This window comes from Varroa jacobsoni, unplaced genomic scaffold (genome assembly GCF_002532875.2).
Source record: "Varroa jacobsoni isolate VJ856 unplaced genomic scaffold, vjacob_1.0 contig00298, whole genome shotgun sequence".
Lineage (NCBI taxonomy): Eukaryota > Metazoa > Arthropoda > Arachnida > Mesostigmata > Varroidae > Varroa > Varroa jacobsoni.
The window spans coordinates 50,952-73,518 of NW_019214445.1; the positions used below are offsets into that span (position 1 = coordinate 50,952).

Genomic DNA, 22,567 nt, shown 5'->3' on the forward strand with positions numbered 1-22,567 from the left:
TATTAGCTGCCCGATCCTTGATACATAATTTATAATACGATCTAGTAATTCATTTATCGGCATGCAGGCCATCACTCAGTGAAGGCTAACCTCAGCTGACGGCGCTTCACCTGGTTCATTGAGATGCTCCGGTTCGAGGGCCAAATACAACGAGATGAAGTTTGAACCCTATAATTAATTATTTGAAAAGCTTAATTTCATGTTGATGGAATCATCAAGTACTTGTTTACTGTCTTTTAATTGCTAACTATTTACCCGGTGTACTTTCTGGTATACTTCTTTACGATCCTTGAGCTATTAGCGCTTTGTTATTCCATTTTGTTCGTCTCACAATAATGCCATTTCCCCAGCTATATCTTCAAGAAACACCGAAATACTAGACGTTGCAATCGACCAAATGAATCAGTCGCATTCTTGGACATGTACATGCTTATATATATATATGTTCATCGGCGTGGAAGGAACAACATCACGGTCGCGGAAGAAGAAGGGGCAATCTTTTGCGGTATCGAAAGTAGCACCCAAAATGGTGCTGATGTTCCGCGCCCAATGCTTCACAGATCAAGAGTCAGGAAGCAACCTTTTGGTTTGGACTTGAATCGCTCTGCCCGGGCTGACCACTTTCGATTCCAGATCATTGCTGATTCGCTCTTTTCGGATCCGTTCGGGATCAATCGCTGATAGTTAGCGTGCACGGGCTGACGAAGCGCGAAAGCGAGCGGATCGCCACTCGTTCACCGACCCCGACAGGCAGGCAGGCAGGCTGGCTGACTGACTGGGCGGTGTCGGTATCGTCCGTGTCGCTGGTTGGGAACAATGGATAATAACAATGGCGTTACAAATCGAATTACGATGTCGCCAGTGGCCATTGCCGATGTCGGAGCCCCACCAACCTCCGTCAGCCCCTTCAGCCGTCTCTTGTAGCGCTAAAGCTTAGTTGATCTTGGCTGGTCTTATGAGCGTGTCGTAATAAGCTAAGGCCGTTTCGTTAGCAGTTCTACTGTGGTCACGAAATGATCGTGAACACAACGATGAGAAAACAGCCGTCCTTCGATAGCTGCAATTCGTTCTGACGTTTGTAGCTGGTAAACAGTTTTGATTCTTTGCCTCTAAGCGCTGAGTTTCGAGATATCTATTTGCAGTTCCTACTGTCATGTGAAGTGTGTCATAGTGAACGATGCGGTGAAGACTTGGCTAGCTGTGCAAAGGGCATTGGTGTAAATGGTACAGAATAGAGTCCAGTAGAATACGTGTTTCATTGAAGTCGCAAAGGTGCCACGTGTGACTCATAAAAAAATATTAGGTATGATGCGCGTTTTTAACACTGACGCCACTTTGGTTTGTCGTCTAGCTAAGCACATTGCGACACAATAACACGCGCATACGCATCTACTACTTCTAGCTGATAAGAACAATCAAATTTTGTTTCCTTAATCAGACCGTACGAACACCCGATTAACTGTCAACACATTAACTGTTGTTACATTATTTATTGCCGTCTGAACTATAGGACTACCAGACCTGAGGCTTCCCGTCGGAGTTGCGGTAAGTGGCTCGGGGCCGGCAACAAGCCCCCCAAGATTCGACGAAGATTCCAGCCATGCCCAAGAAGGCGGAAATCGGGGCACAACGAACAAAAAACAAAAAAAGAAGAGAAGACACCGGTAAGAGGCAACTAACACAGTTCACCCTAGAGAAACCGTTTATAATAACTTTATCGTATACGTCGACTTTAGCCGATTCTACAATGAAACAATATCCATATTCAATAGGCAAATTAATGTAAATATTCGTTTATTCATCCGAGTTCTAGTTTGATTATGCAACAATTTTAACTGATGTCCCTATGAAGAACCACTTGAAGGCTTTTAAAACGGCTGATGAAAGTATCGCTTACAGGCTAAGCTTCAAAACTGAGTATCGGTACGTTTGTGTTACTTATATATGTCTTCGACGGACCATCATGGCATAATTGCAGAACGATATTCACTAGTTACCAGTTGGAAGAGCTGGAAAAAGCTTTTAAAGAAGCTCATTACCCTGACGTGTACGCGAGGGAGCTCCTCTCCATAAAAACGGATCTGCCAGAAGACCGCATTCAGGTTAGCTTAATCTTTTTGCAAACAAGCAGTTAATAGGTAATTTCTCCATGAAGCTTCATTGCATGACAACCTTTTAATTAGGCTTTCCTGATTCGTAATTATATACGGAGATAGGGATATCAACGCATTTCTTAGCTTCTGTAAATCATTTTTATAAAATAATCTCGTCGGTGAACGTGATGGTCGAGTTTGCCCAGGTTGGACGGGATGTTGCTTCGGTAACACACTGAAATAGCAGTGTTTCTTTTTTAATTCTCTGTCCAACCATCGTTTTTTACTTCTACATAAATTAATGTATCAATAGAAATTATCACCATATTGATACAAAGTAGCTCAACGACGAAGGGATTTTCTCGTGCTTACTGCGCGCACATCTAAGAGCTCAATTTACTCAGATAATTCTTATTGGCCGCTTGCTGAGCATGACGCGCGTCAAATCAAATTTCCGCTATGATCGTTCTCCTCGTCGTACTCTATCCGAAGATGAAGCGATGCAGCAAAGACATCAGTCCCGCTCTGTTCATCAGCGGCCTGATCTGATGTCGCGGACACAGTACTACGTAGTAGTGCTATGACAGTTGTTGTAGCCCAGAACGCTGTTCTCTGGGCGTATTTCGTTTGTGTTGTTTATGAATAGAGTGTAGTGCGTGTAGGGCAGTGATGCGAAAAGTGACCAGGCGCAGATCACGAGCGCTGCAAAAATGGGGTACTTTAGGCTGATCAAAAAAAAGTAACGAACAACCACAACAGCAAAAAGAACAGGAACAGACCCAGCGAGCTAACGGATCAGACGAAAGTCATTTAGTGACTGGTCATAGATGACGAACAGTGACGAAGGCAAATGTTTGCATGAAATTAAACGTAATGGAACATTTCATGACGATGGCGGTGATCGGCAGGCCGAAAAGGTCCTAATGTATGCTGTGTATTCATGTGGATCTTCGTGCTTTTGTTTGTCTACAAATATATTGAGCGTTGTTTTTCGTTCATTATGCAGGTCGAGGAAAGGGAATGAACAAACACACACTAATACACTCGTCAACGAGTGCTGTACAAAAGCAAGTGATTTATGTTTCCGATTAATATAACATACTAGAAAAGTGTTAGGAAACTCCATTTTCAGATCGCACAGTATGCTTCAACTATAATGGGTACCTGGCGATCAATCATCCGAGCGAAGAGGGTATCGTTCCACGTAAGATCTATCGATTTTTCGTCCAAGCCTGTTTCTGCTAACTTATTCGTTCGCTGAAGACTATCGAACATTGCGCTTGCGAATGAACTTCAGTGGAAAAGGAAAAGACAGAGACGATTTGAAACGACTAAGAACTATATGCTAATATAATCATCAGGTTGACGAAGGCGGCCTGCCAACGGTGAAGTCCATGCTCGTTCGAGCGAACTATGAATACAACACCCAGCAGCGGCGGCACCACCGTGCATTAGCCGTAGAGCGTTGGTACTGTTTGGCCGATCTCAGCACGTTCCCTTCATTCGTTGCTTATACATAGAGTCCGATAGATGTGTATTATATATATCAAGTGAGTCACTTGATCATTGCAATCCGATTAGCGATGAGCAGGCGGTAGCAGTAGTCAGTGGCCTGGGCTTCACTAGCCTCAAATGTCTCGATCGACCGACCGACCGACCGACCGATTAAATCTAAGGGACTCTACGAAGTATAACAGCAGCAGCACCCTCAGCCACTACGGTCAAAATATCCTCACTTGTCGTGCTGATGGTGCCAACAACATGGCAGCCCCAGCGTTATCATCGTCCCGACAAACTGGCCCGGTGGTTGACTGGATAACTTTGTGACTTTGTGTAGGTGGACACTGCGCCCACATCACTCTACTGACCGAGCAAAATCCGCTTTTCGGCTGTCCACTAGCCCCTAACATTTAGCTGGCTGGCTGGCTATCCATCCATTCATTTCTTCACTTGTAATGCGGCAACTTTAGGTGCGACGGGTAAATTGACCCACGATCTCAACTGGCCGCAACAACCCAGCGCGGTGTCGCCTTACCACCAGAGAAGGAGAAGGACCTCTTGTCCTATGGTAAAGAGTAATATATATGTGCGCGCTACAATGAGTTCGTTTAAGAATCGTTTTGATATTATCTTGGTATGACTATAATCTGAACGATGTCTAGTGATAGCTCCGCTAAACACTTCATCCATATGAAGTATTCATTGTTTTTTACTTTTCGACGTGGTCAAATATTCGATGGCAATAAAAGAGGTCTTTTTTTGATGCGGCAGCTTCGTAGACATGTGCCGAAAGGAAACCTATTTATAACATAATTAATGAACTAACAATTCAATTCGAAATAAAAATAACAGTCTCGGATTACCCGTTTAGTAAACTGCGGAGGAGTTTAATTTTCCATAAATTCTGAAGACATTTTCTGAGCAACATGTCCAGTATATTCTAGTTATATGCGTTTAAATGATTCGGACCCAATGCAAACCGGCCTATTTGCTTCGCGCAACGTTTCTTTGTTAGCCGAGACTGGCTAGCTTACTCCGACAGCTGAACAACAAGAAGGGAGGAGCATTCAACTTGTCGAAGCAGTTAGCCACAGATGATGATGTATCAGCGCGCAAATGCTATCCGACATGTTCGCCCAGGCCAATGGACGGTAGGGTCCTGTCCAGACGAACCTTTGTCCCTCCCTCAGCAGCGACTTCCCTTCACTGTCTGTGGCATCGTTCGAGGGTGACCCCCGGAGCGTTCGGTACGCGCAACTGGCCAAGTGAATGAATTAAGGGCAAATTAAAACGTCCCTTTCCCTACCCTCATCCTTTTCAGTCCAGGACATGTTCCTTCTGATGCATCCCCACGCTTCTCTTCATCAGCGAGGTTTTCTTCGCCAGATTAGCCCGACTCCAAAATAAGACCACCCATCCTTTTTTCAGAGTCTGCTGTACTAGGCGTATGCGATGCTATCGAAATCTTCACGAGAATCAGCCTCTTTCAGCATACACACACGTACTAATCGTAATAGTATCCATTTATTTCCCAGATGGCCAGATTGCTATGGTGTGTGGGCGTTTGCAAATCGTCCAGACGGCTGGGTGATGGCGCTCTGGGACAATAGGCCGGCCATTCGCTTATTGATTTTTCTTTCGTCCCTGACCAGGCAGCATTTTGTCTCTGAAATGCACACACTAAACAATTTACAGGCGTTTTTCGCCACAGAGATTATGGCGGTTGCTGGGGTTGCAGTACTGGCGTTGACGAGCGAAGGGTGCACGATGAAGGAATTCCTGACAAACTTTTTGGGAGATGAACGAGAGATCCTTACATGGCGCTAAATTGGTGCAAGGGGCATCCGCGAGAGCGAGAGTAAACGAGGAAATAATTGGGATTTCAATTAACTGCCGGTAAACGAGGCTGAACGGATAGTGGCGATGGCGGTTCCGCGCAAGATGGCAGAAGAACGAAAACAGCCGAGCTGCCGCTGTTGCCGCTGTATGCACCTACTAACCCAAGAGGGAACAGAGAACCGGGTACGACCTAAGCAAGAAGCAGACTAGTTACGCCCACAGCGGCTACTAAAAAATATGTCAAAAATACATTCAAGATGATTGGTGGCTAAAGACGTCCGACGACGGTCAGACCCACCTGTACCGAAGTTATAAAGAGGTTGCAAGCTGTCGCGTAGTAGTATTATCGTCAGGCCTAAGGCCACTTCGGGACCAGCCTTTTCATGAGCTTTTTTTTGCACCGGCAGGCTTACAAACAGGACGAAAAAAGCCGGCCGCAATGTCCAGTATTGAGCAATCCTATACTCTCCCTGGGAAACAACTGTTGGAGTGCAGCTGGTGTGTTATAGATCAGAAACTTGCCGCCCGGGACGACAGGTAGCTGAGCTTGTTGGCCTTACCTTCGAACCCACTCCCACGTCCGCTACCGTACACACTCCCAAGTGAACCTTGCCAAGTAGGGGGATAAAAAAGAGGGGGGGGGGAGGAGGATTGGGAGTATGATCGTAAAGGAATCAGAAAAAGCTATTAGTGCAAGTCCGCCCTCAGGGGCAAGAAAGGCGGCCCAGATGCGAGGTCAGATGATTAGACAGACACTAATCTTGGCCATGAACGATGGACGGACTCGCGTTCGCTCTGTCCGATGACCGATGTTCTGAGAGGAGTGGACTAGAGATGAAGAACATACACTTATGTTGTCTGTTAGTGTAGAAGAGCTATAGCCCGTGGCCCTTTCACCTTCATAATTAGTAGGACCTGAAATATGACGTATTCGGTTTTCGAATATTTTTGTCTCTATTACGCGCAGGTCCAGCAAGACTTGTACATGCTTATCTAATCTTAGGGAAGGTTTTCAGCTGTAAAATGCGCAGAGAGTGGCATCTCGCATGGTGGCTCAAAGACTTTGTATATACTTTGAGTCATTTGTTTTATTAGTTCATGTTTAATTGTATAATAATAATAAGATCAGAATGTGGCCATTATGATCCTACAATTACACATATTTCAATAGCTATTGTCGTGTAACGTATGACTATGTATCGAAGACCATACCACAGATTCACATTGCTTAGGCAGCTGCGTACGAAAATTTCCTTAAACCAGCTCAGTATCACTCACAATTCAATCTGCACTCCCTCTTCTATGGCGGGTGACTTCTCGGATCACTTTGAAATCACCCACTTCAGAGGTCTTTGAGTTATAGCCTCGCTGCTTCGTTGCGCTCATGCAAAATTAATGGACATTTTTCCATAATTAAGTTACCAATCTGCCCATTGCGGTTGGTAGATTGGAACAATGAACTCGCCAGGCCTGTTTGTTTCTTTAGCAATCGAGCGTTTTGTTCACGTCGTGCCGTCTAATTTGTATTATTCTTGGGACGGGAGAAGGTAACGGAATTATAACGAAAAAGCAAATTGGGGGAAAGCGTCCATTTCGCATGTATTCCACTTAACGGAATTATCCGGCGCGAATGGGCCACCTCACAATGGTAAAAAAACTATTGTTTTTTTTGGTTGTTTTTCTATCTATGCTTGAAGTATACGTCCCGGAATATATACGCTTGCGTATACTCACTGTCAAGGCTTGCTCACTTCTTACAGACTCAAGTTACCGTAAGTAAACTGCTTGCAAGCAAGTTTGTCAGCGAGGAGTAATAACTCGACCACAGGTTTGAAAAGGATTAAAGAAATGTCTAGAAGAGAGTGTAAAGAAGGATAAGGAAAGGCTGGAGTGAGTAGCATATTTTCTACTTAATAAGCAGAATCTAGAGAGCTGACCGATCGGGTAATTCGAAATTAGCATGAACTCCTTTTGTGATTGGGGTTATTGTGAAGGTATGTTGACTTGATACTCTTGCCAGCGTAATTTTCGTTAAAGCGCTTGAATTATCTACGTGCAAATAATCAATTTTCAGAGGTCTAAACCTCCCTTGTAATTGACCCCGTAATTAGTCCCTGTAATTGACGCCACTATATTCCGCCATTCCTTGGATTTAATTTACGTTGAAATTATAAGTCTCGACTTCGAATGGGTGTTCACGTACAGGACGACCAGCTTTGCTTCCCGGTGGCCACATTTTATTGGTCAAAGGAAAAGGAATTCAGGAAAACGGATCGTGCGTGCAACAATTGATTCCTGCCCACTCTCAAATTTACCCCGTTATACTTTGTCATGCATCCATTGTTCGCCACGTCAGTCCTGCCCAGCGGCACACGGACTTCCCTGTACCTGCTATGGCCTTCAAGCAGAAGCTCTTTCTATACAGACTCGTTATTCTCTGGTACTGCGCCTTCATCTCCGTCCGAATTGAACGTGAAGTGGTATTTACAATGAGTTAGCGTCATATGACAACCGACAAGATTGATGAACTCACAGCAAGTCTTGCATAAAATTTTGATTGAACACACGACCAAGCGCGACACGGCCGACGACGAAAAAGAACTGTAAAAGGTACCCTTTCATCGTCAGAAAGGACAGGAGAGGCTTATGAGGACGAGCTTAAAGAGAACTGGTTTGACGACTGCGGGAAAGCCTTAACAGGAGAAGTGGAGCCACAGGCTCACAGACAAACGCACACATACACGCAAACAGACACTCACAATGTGCCTATTTATGACGAGATGCACGGGCTGAGGCTTGACATGAAGCGATTCCTAACTTCAAGTCCTGGGCCTTCCGGTTCAAGGACATTAACAACATGCGTAGTGTACGATGTCAAAGGTATCTGGGTCTCTCCTCCGATTCCCTTTAGCTTCTATGTATTTTTCGACGGTACGTTATTACAAAGCTTCACTGTAGTTTGTGTTCAGTCGTGGTTTGGCATCTCTATAACTGAGTGTCCTAATGACAGTAAAGATGTGCGCAGGTCAAAGGCAATTAGTTGCCTGGATTTCACACGCAGGAATCGTTGTGCGCGCTGTCAACAATCGGTGGATGTCAACGAGCTTGAATAATTAGACCACGAAGTGTTAATTGCTAGTAAATTGGTGATATGTTCTTCTTAGTTAAAGGTGCAACTTCACAGTCCACTTTAAGTTACCTATACAGTTATAATACACACCGCTATTAGGAATTAAAGTATGTATACCGGTTTCTAGTCTATATATCTTCCTTCTCGCGTACGCATATGTCTCGAACTATATGTCAAGCTAGCTGCTTGCTTTTTAACTACTACTTTATTCTTATAGTAAGTTATGACTACAGTTGACAAATGGTGACGATTAATTTTTCTATCTATTCTAATAGTTTTTTTTATGTTGACCTACAGTTTCAACTAGATGTTATATGTGATGTACGCAAATGTGCTTACAGGTATGGTTCCAGAATCGACGAGCAAAATGGCGTAAAACAGAGAAGTGTTGGGGAAAGGCAACCATCATGGCTGAGTATGGCCTATACGGCGCGATGGTACGACACTCACTGCCCTTACCCGAAAGTATCCTGAAAGGTGCCAAAGAAGGTGAGGGTGCCAATGGGACCGCCACAGCACCCTGGTTGTTAGGTTAGTACAGCAGTAAGCCGTATAGAATAAATGACATGGGGTATTTCATCGATTTTATGCATTCTCAGTCTAAGAATAATTCGTGCTTAGACGCCGTGATTCTTATTGGTAGTATTTCTACTTATTTTTGAAAGAAGCACTCAACTTTTTCTATAGTATACGCTGCAGTGTTTTATAAATGGTACGGTTACGGGTGATTCCGATTAGAGCAAATAGAAATAATCGTTTTGCTTAAAATGTATCACATTGTTCAGCAAAACACACGCTAGATCGTTTCTGGTAAGTTTTTTTGCTCTTTTATGGCTATACCGGATTTCAACATAAATCTACGCGGCTCAGAATATTTAAAAAATGATGTATCGATGTAGGCCAAACGTTTGACGCAACTACTGAAAAAAGTTGTGGCCGCAGAAGAAACTAAATGCTATTAATATAATAATAAGCCAAAAACTCCTCTGTGTTGCGGCTTAAAAAGAACATTTAGTAAATAAATAAGCGCGAATAAGCCAGTCATCCAACAAAAAAGAGAAGACGTTCCGAGAAAAATCTTCAACCTTGATTGGACAAAAGATGCTTCCTAATTATCTAGGAGCAAAATAAACAGATCTGAGATTATGATCTGTGGGGTGGGAATAAACTGTTCCATGAGACAATTGACAGCCAAACTGTAATAATATATGTACACCGTCTACCGGAGCGTATTTGACCGCGCTGAAGTCGGAAGTATCGCACTCATTCATGACTGCCGTACTAATTATTACTCATGCTTACTTATGGATCCGTGGTGATGATTATCCAGAACGTAACGATTGCTTCGTATCAACGGTGCGCTATGGCAGTACGGTCGTTATAACAATCCCTTTGGATAGAAAATAATGAATTTAGCTTGAATTTTACTTAATTTAGCTGTACACCGAAGTACATATAATAAAATTAGGTCAGTTCTCGAGTTCTGTGTAAAATAAGCAATCAACATCATATGTTTTATAGTACAGTATCCCATTTAGTCCTACCTCACTCTAACGCTGATGAGACCTTATCTATGGGACCTTATAAAAAAAAATTAACCTATTATTTATGTTTTTATAGTTCGATTAAACAGTTGTTTATTAAAAATAACGGAGTGCTTCATATAGCTTCATGCCCATTTGGCCCCACCTCAACACTGTATTCGGAATGATATTATGTAAGTATACGGAAAAAATGTTTGCAGAGTACATTGTGGTACTCAACAAGACTTTTCTTTATCAACCCCAGTTGTAAGCCATAACAGCTATTTAAAAGCATATCACTGCTGTCCCTTAGATTTCCATTTAGCCTTATCATCACTCATTGCTGATATTAAAATCAATAGCGCGTACCCCGTGTATCCATCTCTTAACCACATTGAGCGATTTCTCACCTCTGCCTGGCTCTCGGAGACTGTTGGCTTTTGGCCTTCACTTTGCCTTTTGACACCTGAAGCCCTCGAGTTTAGGTGGTAGTTTGACTTTAGCAGATAGGGCTAGTAGGGTAGTGTTGGAGAGTGGAATTTTTCGTATCGTAGAGAAGCGCGTTCGGGTTGGCCAGCCATGAAGGAACTGGGTTATCTATTTGAGGATTTTCCACAAAGCGATGCCGGCAGAGATGGGGCTGGTTGCACGCTTGTCCTATGGATCAGCAGTTACAGTGATGTATTATTCATGTACTAAACACTTCGCACTCTCACGCAACCTAACGGTGCTTGCTATGTGTTATAATGGTGGCTGGCACTTCCCTATCAGTGACTTAGAAGTAGTAGAGGTGAGGCTGGTTCTATGCGTAGGCGCACCACGGCCCGTTGGGTCGGCGGGCGTGTTTCGGTGAGAACACACATTATCATCGAGCTCCCATCCGTTTACTACGTTTATGAAAAACCACTCGGGGCATACAAAAGAGAGCTGATCCGAGACGGCTGAAATGCCCCGCTCAGTTCTTCTGTCTATTTTTTTAGCTACTCGGAAGTGCTCAATCGGTAGATTGTGCTGCATAAGGTACGGCTTGTTGCGTGGTGACTGTAATAACACTATAACACAATATAAACAGGAACAGTATAGATACTAATTGTCTAGCGTTATGTTGGGCCTGTTTCTAGAATCCTTAAGTTTAAATAGGGTTTCTTCTTTTCATACAATCGGATTTGATCCTTTGGTTTAAAGTGATTCTGTCCAGCAGTTTAATAGTCTACAGCGAAAAATGTTACCGGTTCGCAGTCAGGAGAATAGTTATCATTAAACATTAGGACAGAACATTTCATAGCAGCACCAAAAAACAGGCACAAGTTGAAGGAACGTTTGCCATATGCAATTTACACATAGTAAATTTTGACTTTAACTCATTATTAATCAACAACACGAAGCTCTTAAGCTAACCCTGAGAAATGTTATCAAGTTTACATGTTCAATTTAGTACGAAGCGCCTGCCCGCCCTTTTAATTGTGCTTTCGATAATTTTTCATGATGCTTCACACTGGGCTGTCTACAGTTTGCACTATGAAGGTTTTGCTTTCAATTGTAACCTTTAGCCTCTTCCAGACACTAACAGTGCAGTTTACCGCGCTGTTTCCTACGTCTATGTTACTTGTCCTATATTTTTCTACACGCCGCCCCCCGTCCTACCCTAGCTTATACACCTACTTCTGGCAATTAGATTCTACTTAGAATACTAACTGTTCAAGCGTGACACAATCGTGTATCAATACGTAGATACAGCTACCATCTAATCATGGAAATTCAGAAGGCTGTAACTTATAGAAGAGAGTAACGCTATCGCTATACACAGGCACCCAAACTATCAATATCATCAACGATTCACCACCTCCCGCCCACTCGACTGCCGTGAGTATTAGGCTCCTATCTCTCGAACGATACGGAACTCATCTTCTTCCTTCATTGGACCTCGACTATTTTTATCCTACCAATGGATTATCATGACAGCGCTAGCACTTTAATGTGCAGCCTCGATACGCACCCCACCATTAGAGTTGTGTTATTGGAACAGAGATCTGTGCCCATCAGTTTAACATACACTGTACACATATGCTATGCGTAAGGATTTATTAAAAACGTTTTCAGGGAACAAATACATATACATATCGTTTGATGTTACCTGTAAAGACATGTATTCGTTGGGCGTAATTTTTCTATGCTGGCTTTTGATCGTCCTGCGCTAGCATACTGCCACAAACACCGCCAGCAGGAGCATGAGCTACTGGCTAGAAACAAAGTGGTTTCCTCCAGCTTCCATATCAGTCTCTACATAATAACAATGACACAGCTAACTTTGCCCATTTCCAGGACTGCGTCCCTGCTGCCGACAGACCTTTTCGTCTGCCTGCCTCCGGTGTTCCTTTGTATGTGAGCTTGTGTATGTACGTGTGTGGGTAGGCGTCTGTGTTTGTGTGTGTATGTGGAAGTGTTTGCTGGCTGAGCGCGCAGTTGAACTGCGCCCCCGTTACGATACCGGTGCTGTTAAGGTCAACAATTGCGGTACTTCCTTAAGCGAATAGCCGGCAGCGAACAACCTTAGTCGGGTTGGTATTCCATAAAGCTCAGAAGGACTCCTTTGGCGCGCGCGGGAGCACGTCAGTGGTGGCGGAGGCTTGCAGCGTCAGGCGGAGCCTTACCAGGGCTCATCTACTAACGCTTTTCGCAGGGACAAGTGCTCAGAGTACGGGCCGCAACAGCGGCATAGGAGCCCTCGCAGGGTTCGGCGAGTTCAGCTTAGCGACTCGTAGGGTGTGGTATGCAGCTCCACCCATACGACGACGCCAATGACTGGATGATTGTATGATGAGCCATGATACGCATATTAAACCCTATTGGGTTCGCCTTCCCAACACCACCATCGCTACCATCGATGGCATTCAACCCATGCGCAGTTTCCTGACCTTCGTCCTGGCACATATGCGCACAGCTGCTGCTGCTGCTACTTGCTGCCGTGAGGAGCACGAACGAGCTATGGCTGTGAACTGCAGGCTGCCACACCGTTAGATACGTGGAGGACTTTATGCCACTTGTAAGGCGTAACAATAGAGAGACAAGGGGTGATCAAGGAAGTTAGTATGCGGCAAACAGATAGTGAAGAAAGTGGGAAATTCATACCAGGAGTAGACCGCTACCCCACTTCGTAGCTTACCTAGGACTGCCATTCGCCGGGGGAAAAAGGGAAATGGCACGCTTTGCGCCAGCGCAGCGCCGTACTGGTGGCTGCTAGAGGTGGGCACCCTCCATTGCGGCTACCTCCGCCACCTCATCTTCGCATTTCTCTTTCTCTTCTGAAGCAGTCGTTCGTTCGGAGTTCTCAATAATTCTGTCTTTTTCGCCCCTTTACCCCCCTGTCTGTCCCCCGTCTCTACCTACCTAGACTTTTTCGTTCCTTTTGTGTTGAAGATATATATGCAGGTATTTGACGGTGTAGATCTGTGTGCAGTCCTACTAGCACCACTCGACGGTGGTGCTTTGGCTATGCTTCGTTTTCGTTAGCTAAAAATCTATTAACAATAATTGGGGCGATGGGACCAGCCAAGTTAGCAGACAGTCAAGGGGCTTGAAGCTTGCGGCGTTACTCAACTGGCGGCCCTGACGACTCTCCTTATATAGCTATGTCCATGTGTGTAATAGATAGCGTCTGTACCTTCACTTGTTTAAGAGCTTGTTGGGCCGGTCCGTCGATGAGGATCTTGTACGCGACGAGTGGATGATGGTGGGGTTTAGGAAACGAAGGCACAGTGGTAACACCTTACTCCGCGGGCGAAATTGAAGTCGGATCATGATGATCAAACGATCAAGAGGAGGGATGGAGAACGCCAATGGCGTCAATATACACATCGTGAACATGCTAAGGCTCGAAGGGTGACGGTGTGAGGCGGCCACTATGAAGTTAGAACGAAAATATGACTGGGCACACGATTTTTGAATACAGACGGTGTATTTTAGCATGCTGCTTGACGTTTATTTGACCAGATTTTTCACGGTAAAATAACGGTCGTACATGGTTTACGGCTCATCAGCACACAGAACAGTACTAGAGAAAATCGTCAATTCCGTTGAGAATTTACAAACACGGATAATCAACAATTTTTCACGATGCAGCTAGCTTGTCATGACCTTTTAAATGTTATTCTCATGTTTTGTGTAGAATATTAAAGGATGTGTTCATCTGCAACTGTTCATCTAATCACCATTAACATCAAAGCAATCAACAAATAAATCAAGCATTACATTTAGAAGTGACAACGAGTTACTGTGCTTAACTCAGACTGTTCCCCTACCCAGAAAACTGTCATAGTTAGCCTTGATGAGTTTTCGGCCTGCCTGTTCAACCTTCCCCGAACCAGCATCCCTCGCGTCTACTTGCAAATTCCTTTAACAACGAGTGCCTCGTTGAGAGAGCTGATTCAAGCGCATCTCTACCCTGAGGGTTCTCCTAGAATAGGGAACATTGTTGAAAGAAATTTCCTGATATTCTCGCCAGAGCCGCAAAGACCCCGTGCAGATTGAACGGCCTCTGTTCACTAGCTTACTGAGCTTCGCGGGACAGCTGCGACAGGATTAATTACACAATAAATTTAATTTCGAGTCTTCGCGGCTGGCTGGCTAGCTAGCTAGCTAGCTAGCTAGCTAGGGCCGAAACTTGGTTTACCAGAAAAGGTGCTGAATAGGGGCAACCTTTGCCTAGGCTGAGTGAAGTCAGCGTGAAGGGGTCACGCCTTTCAAAGCACAATTCCGAGACGACGTCAGCGAATAGCCCCCGGCGTCGTTAATCGCGCGAGCTGCTTCTAACGCCAACCTGTATTGCGGTGCTATTGGCTGGAATTGAGATACAGCCATCAATGAAAAACTACTGAATCACTTCCCCTCACTCTTGATGCATTCCTCGATCCCTTCGTTTTCGTAACTACCTGGTTAGTTACGAAAACGAAGGCTTTAGAACTGAATTCGATTAAAAGTTTCGTTATTTCAACGGCTACCTCTCGCATAGGATGATCTATTTATAAGCAGATGTAACTCTATTTGTACTTTATCGGTGTGCGCACAAGTGGCAAGCGGAAGCAGACTCACGTACGTTCTAATAGCATATATAATCTTTAAAACTGTCGTTCTCTCTTAAAATTGTATAGAACACACTCAAAGACGTTCCCTAATCGGATAGGCCTTGAATAGGTATCATTAATTCCGTCGTCCTTAAATTTCCAAGTGCCTATTTATTATAGTTTCGTCTCTTTGATGTCATTTAGCTTTTATATATTTAGATGTACGTAAGAGTTCATTAGTCTGCTGCTTCTGATATACTTTTGCCGGTATTGCGTTACTTTGTACAGGGCTAAAAACTGTTACTCGTCCAATTGCTATTGTTGCTGCGGCCGGTGCTGCTAATGTCGCTAGCCGCCGTTTACTGCCGGTTGGCTGGCGTCGTAATAGCTGAATTAGTGGGTGTTGTTGTTTGCGGTTGTTTACTTAATAAAATTATTTACTCGCATGAGGTTCTGGCTATGCTATCATCATGCCGACGGCGATAAGATACTAGCAGTCGTAGTGAAGCTTGTAGGGGTGGTTTGGGGAGTTTTACGACCCCTTTGTCCAGCGCCACCATTGACGGCACAAAGAGGTCCCGGAGAGAGTCATATAATGCTAGGTGGAACGCCCAGCAGGAAAAGACATTGTCATTATTAGGAATTAATATAGCGAAGGACTTGCACGGAGGAACAGGCATCGATAGTAAGTACCATCACGATACCAACGATAATGGCAGCAGCGGTAGGAGAAATAATATGCGGATATAGCTGTGGGCAATAGCATCGGAGCAATCGACTTAAGTAAACAATATGCATCTAGAACTTGAGAACTAGCGGTATTTGTACGCCATCATTTGTGATGGAGAAGTATATAATGTGATTTCTTAAGAGCAGTCCTTCAGATCTCATCGAACCGGACAATCGAATTAAGGAAATTCATTCAGTATATGTAGATCGTTAACAGGGAAGCATTAATTAAACAACCATCTATATTATATCGCTTAACTTAAATATTGTGGATGAATGTATACAATGTTTGACATTATCGCAATATTTTACCTTATCTAGATAGAATTTACTGTTTGATCAGTTGGACTCGAGCAGTAGCTACTGGTCTTCTTCATACTGCTGCTGTTGTCGGCTCCGTTGAGAGTGTAGGATGTCACTGGCACAGTATACTGAGTCTCAGCGTTCCGCTGCGTGCAGTTTCTCGAGTGGTTGGTTCCTTTGCCCTGTCACAATGTCGCCCTTTCGCTTACACTTTCGCTGTACAACCTTTGTGTCGGTCTGGCTATTTCCCAGACCCAGGTTGTTTCCGGCCAGTCGCCCACATAAAACCGCAACCCTTTCTGTAGGAGTTTCTCCTTGTCCGTTCGCCGCGGTACGCATCTTGTTGGCCATTAATTAACCGATGGACAAATGAGCCAGGTCCCTACAGTAGACGACACAATTGGCGTACCTCTCACTAATGTGTATGTAAAAGCGGAGGGTTAGACGGCCGAGCATCTGACTAGAAGGTGCCAGAAGTAGCTGCTTTAGTCTCGTTAACAACACATAAATACTGCTCGATTTGTACAAATAAGAATATTTGTGCATATATATATATATATATAATATATATATATGAGAAAAAAGAAAAGGGATCACTTGATCCTATTTAAGAGACGCAAAACCTAACGAGGAGCAAAGTATGTAGAGTCACACGAGCGTTGCAATTATTATGGTTGCCTCTATTATAGTATCACGATATACGTGTAGACTGATGTCTGCCCTTCGATAATGGCAAAGTTTTTGTATGTCGGTGTATCTGTTTATATTCAATTGAAATCAAGGTATTTGTATGAGAGTGTCGTAAAGATGATAGATTTAATAACAAACAAGGACAATGCGGTACAGATGATCATTGCATATATGATCGAAATCAATACTTTTTTCCTTCGAGCATCATTTTCTCCAATGGGACATCTAGTTACGAAAAAGTTGAATGCTTTTGTTAAAACAACGAAGTTTTTTTCGCGACACAAACGGATAAATCCTCAAAATGACTCATTGCTTACAACATCAATCCCGTTGCTGTGAGACCTATCATCAATCCTACCATTAGACCTTTTCCTTTTTTTGAACTACAGACTAAAATATTGGTATCGTCATCTATGATCCTAAACTGCAAGATGTTCATTGATTATTGGCCTTCTTTTTTTTACTTTGTTTTCTCTTTCTCTGTTTGTCTATTTATCATGCTGTGTCTGCTTTCGGTCCTGCGTCTGCCTATTTTCACGGTTGATGACGCCCACTACGTCAGGCATGCACCGTAAGTCATTGGAGGCTGCCGAGAAGCTCAAGGATGGTACAGTGAGTGAAAACTCATCAACTAGCCATGAGATCAACGAGCGCTCCAATCCTTCCGCGACGTCCCGGTCCGACCCAATGGCAATGCCTCCTGTTGTAACCGATGCCACCGCTGAGAGTCAGCTCAATAGCCATTCTGTTTCCATGACACCTCTCCATGGTTGTCATGGCAGCTCCCAGTCTATTGGTTGCCATGACGATCACGCAATGGTCGTCGACAATAGTAGCCACATAAATGTTGATGACCAAAATCTCGATAACTGTCATGATGATCTTGATAGTCCGGAACAGCAACGGCAGAGGGATTCCTCGGTGCGAAGAAGACATCGTCTGCTTCAGGGTCCATTAGACAGAGTTCACAGTGGTGAAAGTGAAACTGCTGGAGGAGCTGGTATCAACAAAAACCAAAGCAACACCAACAATAATGGCGGCGGCAGCAGCAGCAGCAGCTTTCAGGACAACGCTACCGATCTCAGGTCGCCAATAACCTTGTCGATGGCGCGGCATCCGTCCCTTTCAACTCTCGGCCTTCGAGTGACGCAGCAACATCATCAGGCTCAGAGGTCGGGACTACACGTTCACGTAAATGCCAATCTCGCGCTCAGTTTGCAAAGTAATGGTTAGTACTATATAAGGGATGTAATTTGGCAACAATGTTCATCATTTAATCTGTTAGTCCGTATAATGAAAGCGCACGACCAAGGTTATGGCTATTTAAGTCTGTTTACTCTAAATGTGTATACTTACCTATAAAATACATACGGACATTTCGTGAGTGAATCGAGATGTTACATAAATTCTATTGGTAAACTGCAACGAAACATTCGTTGGTCCAACTGTGGGTTTCTGTCACTTGTTTAGATTTAAGGTTAGAAGCTAGAAGTGATCACTCTAACGGACGTTTTGCCTCACGATACACAGAGCGCGGCTTACTGATGCCATGGAAGGCTTCCGGCGTGAGGACCCTTATCTACTTGTTTAACCGTTCAACTTCTGTTTCTACATTGAATTTATTGGATAAGAGCACATTGTGGCGTCTTTTGGTCGCGCTGTTGCTGAAAGAGAACATGGCTCACTATCTGTCAGTGGCAGATTCTGTCAGAATAGTGCAAACAGTACAACTTATATATATCTAAGTTAATTCTCCAATAGACTGCTGTCAGCAGGTTATAAGCTGGTAGTGCTGTAAAACGAGATAGGGGATCAAGACATTAACGGCATTTAGTTCCATGCGAATATACATGTATATGCAAATTTAACTTCGTTAGATCGCTTCATGGGATTGTAATTGCGTCAGGTGATAGACAGGCAAGATTCGTTAAATTTATTTACATACAAACATCGCTCAATAGGGTGGCTATGGTCAGCTTGAACACAAACAAAAACTATAATTATAAACGAAAATTAATATATTTATTTACCGAATAACCAAATAAGCTCGAGTTATCAACGCATCAAGCAATTGACTGCAGTTTCAAATGTTATCGTTATCATTATTTTGATAATTCTATTTTCGTCCTAACTGACTAATTGTAAACCATTCTATCGTTGTTTTGCGTTTCTTCCTTTCGACGTCGTCCCCGTGTGTGGCATCTATAGAGGAAGCGACCGATCTGTGCGTGAAACGTGAGTCCGAGTCGCAACTGCCTGCGAGCTCTTCCGCTGCATGTCGCCACGCAGTACCATCACCATCACTGACAGCGTCGTCAATCGACGCTACGATGACGCCATCCAACACGTCATCCGATATCAAGGATACTCTCCGGGACCTCCGACGTGGGGGAGGAGTGGGAAGTGGCGACAGTGATCAACAGCAGCAACAAGTCGTACAACAACCAACAGACTCGAAACCTCGTCGACTTCTTCATCACTCGATCGACGCTTTGTTTCGGGGGCAGTTCCGGACAACGAATAGCAGCAGCACAAATGAACTAAGCGCTTCTGACTCCTCGGACCGGACTGGTGTTAGGAATAATCTCGATGTCCATAGCCCGTTAGCCATGACGTCACTGGTCTCCGATAGAGCAGCAACAGTAACAACTGGTCAGATCAGCCACGGTAACAACCAAAATGCTAATACATCTCACGCCACTTCAGAATATCGAAATCTGTCTAGCTCTAATACGACCAACCGATTACTTTTTACATCGGCGCAGGAGTCGCCGATGCACGGACACGCCACCGCCCCTAGCGGCAGCAACACCAAAAACGCGTCAAACGAAACCAATAAAGGCCATTCGGCGGCGACGTCATTGATGCACAACAACAATAACAAGAGCAGCACAAACAGCGTCAACTGTAATACCGCTAACACCAGCAACGACAACGACAACAGTAGCAATTTACAATCACAGACAGCGATGACCAGCAGACGACAGAGCATGGCCATAACGACAACGGTGGTTTCGACAGCGACCGCCGTAGCTGGCCAGCAAACGACGCCAGCGTACACTGACGGGGAACGATCGAATAGCGCATAACTGTTGTTGAACGCGGTCGCCCTCGACGTCAGCGACTATCCTCTCGAGCCCCTTAATATAACGACGATAGGGTTTCTAGCACAGAACCGGTTTCTTAGACGTTATTGTCCACCCGATGACTCAGATCAATAACGTACATGAGAAATAGAGCGATAATGTAGATTCGAACTGATTCTTGGCCTAAGACGTCATAGCAACTCCTACTGAACCACTTGCGTATTTTTCTGATTTCGTATTTCTTGGGAAACTTTTTCTGATCAGTGCTAATCAGGCTGAACTTGTACGTTTTCGCCATAGAAGCAATTTCGTTCAAATAAAACCACAATAAGTTAGTGGAAATACCCTGTTCGAGGGCAAGCGTCAACGACCAGTTACAAGATACGAATGGTTTCCCGTCCACGCTACGCGTACGGATAGATGTACGCTTTGCTACAATGAGGCGTTCGCCGATCGACGAACGTCCTTCATTTGACTTTCGACAATGGCCATCTTTAACGCAACTAGACAACGCAGTTGCTGAAAACAAAGCACGTAATGATAAAACAAACATAATAAGTAGTTCACTTCAAGCCTAAAAGAATACAGGACTTGAGACTGTAAAATACCTGCAGCGAAATCCTTGTACCCATTAGCTCCGTGATAACATCATTTTCATTGAGACACAGATGACAGACGCGTAACAGTGACGTATTGTTTCCTAACAAGACCGACAAGAGACTAGGAAAAATAGAAATTTCATACGTTAAATTTTTTTCTCGATTCCGTTTAGGCTATAGCTGTATCGTGTCGAAAGGACAAAAACCTGTATGGAACTTTCGACGATTCCCAAAAACCCTTCTAAACAAGCATTCGCTGTCCGCATAAGACGAACGAGAACAAACTATAGTAAAGATAGGTCCATTATGCCAGTAGTCGCGGCAAGGCCTGCCTCACATGCGTCGTCAGCGACGACTCACAAAGAAATGGCAGTAAGATCAAACTTATACAACAGCAAACATTTATAATGATACGCTTATAGAACTGCTGTCCAACATCAGGATTAGCCGACGGTTGTCGGTAACCTGTTAGCATCGGCATAAACAAGTGACAATGATGGGAAAAAAAAATAGGCACTATACGAACGCATCAAGATGACCGAGAAATTTTGACGCAGACTGACGAAGCTCTTCGACTGGATGACGGTGAACATCGTTCGGTGTCTGTCGTTCTGTGAAGCGGAACGAAGGCAGTAGCTGCCACAGACGAACCGAAACCTCAGAGTAAAAGCAGGGCCTAGTAAATAAGGACTAAGTTTAATACGTAACAGTAGCATTGATGGTGGTGACGATAACAATGATAATAATAATAATCAACTCAAAGCAATACAATGCAATGCAAACCAGTATTTGTAGAGTAAAGTAAAGCGACTTATAGAAGAATATGTGGAAATGACCGCAAAGGCAAATCAGCACTGATAGTGTTTGACATACTATACGTAGATCAGTTATGTTCTAATCGCTTTCGTACATGGACTAAGTACAGATGAAGCCGAAAAATTGATCGGTGGATGAACGAACGAATGGGTACTTTGTGGGGCAATGATCCATATTTTAGCAGTGAATAAGCTTACGCTTGTAACGACAGCATACAGACACGCATAGACACACACACTATCTGATTCCTCTTCATTGAATTCCCTCATAACAGTAATCACAGATATGTACAGATCTAGGTATCTATGCTGTATATGTGATTTACTAATTGTTTATAACAGTGTATCCTCAATAATGGGCATGTTTTTGTGTCATCGGTAACAGAACATATTGTCGTACATCCGCTGTTTGGAGTGGAGAAAGGCACGCGGAACTATATATATATATATATAGGGCCTTTCTTGTCCGTGGTCCTAGGTCACTTATTACTAATGAGCAGCGATAGCGATAACGGAAATGCTACTGTCGATGATGATTAAATTAACATCAACACTAGCAAAATGTAAAAACCGTAACTTACGATATACTCATGTGGTACTATTACAATATAATTCTTGGTAGGTAGATCAAAGACAACGATAGTAGCATAGTGTTGATTCCGCCACCTGCAGTATGACGCGGGCTACACGTATCGCGAGTGACGCACAGGAAAAGGGCACGCAAAAACGTCAATTGAATTTTTGCCCAATGTTGGCGCTAATGGAAAATTAATTACCGTGCATCTGTCGCGGAAGTTTTTTTGACCCGTCGTCTATTTCATCCATTCTAAGATAAGCGAACAACAGCGAAGAAAAATTAGGACGGCAATAGCCACCATATTATAACTGATGCTATTATCTGGGATAATTAGAAAACTTTGTGTGTAATAGAAAGTATTATTATTATTATTATACAGTAGGTACGAGTATATGAGCAGATTTAAAATGAATACTGAATATTATGATAAATGGTTATCATTGTAAATACGTGCGGAGCATAACCTTGAAATAAACCAACAACCAACTTATTGGACCGAAATAAACTACTATTAAATCGGATCGAAAGGTAATAGCTAAAAATAAATCTTTTCATTTCATCGTGAGGTACATGTCGTAGACGGGAGGGAGGCCCATAGCAGCTTTTGGACCTTCACTTTCAGC

General features: G+C 43.7%; 1 protein-coding gene across 1 annotated transcript in view; it reads left to right on the forward strand.

The window, feature by feature from the left end:
• LOC111271050 (uncharacterized) overlaps positions 1 to 19,956 on the forward strand; it is a 57,980-nt gene extending 38,024 nt beyond the window's left edge. Inside the window, exons 2-6 of the mRNA XM_022851601.2 lie at positions 1,511 to 1,664; positions 1,979 to 2,102; positions 8,904 to 9,093; positions 17,430 to 18,095; positions 19,076 to 19,956. Of these exons, the coding sequence (XP_022707336.1) occupies positions 1,511 to 1,664; positions 1,979 to 2,102; positions 8,904 to 9,093; positions 17,430 to 18,095; positions 19,076 to 19,956 (2,015 nt within the window). The remainder of the gene's footprint in view (positions 1 to 1,510; positions 1,665 to 1,978; positions 2,103 to 8,903; positions 9,094 to 17,429; positions 18,096 to 19,075) is intronic.
• Positions 19,957 to 22,567: the final 2,611 nt, after the last annotated feature.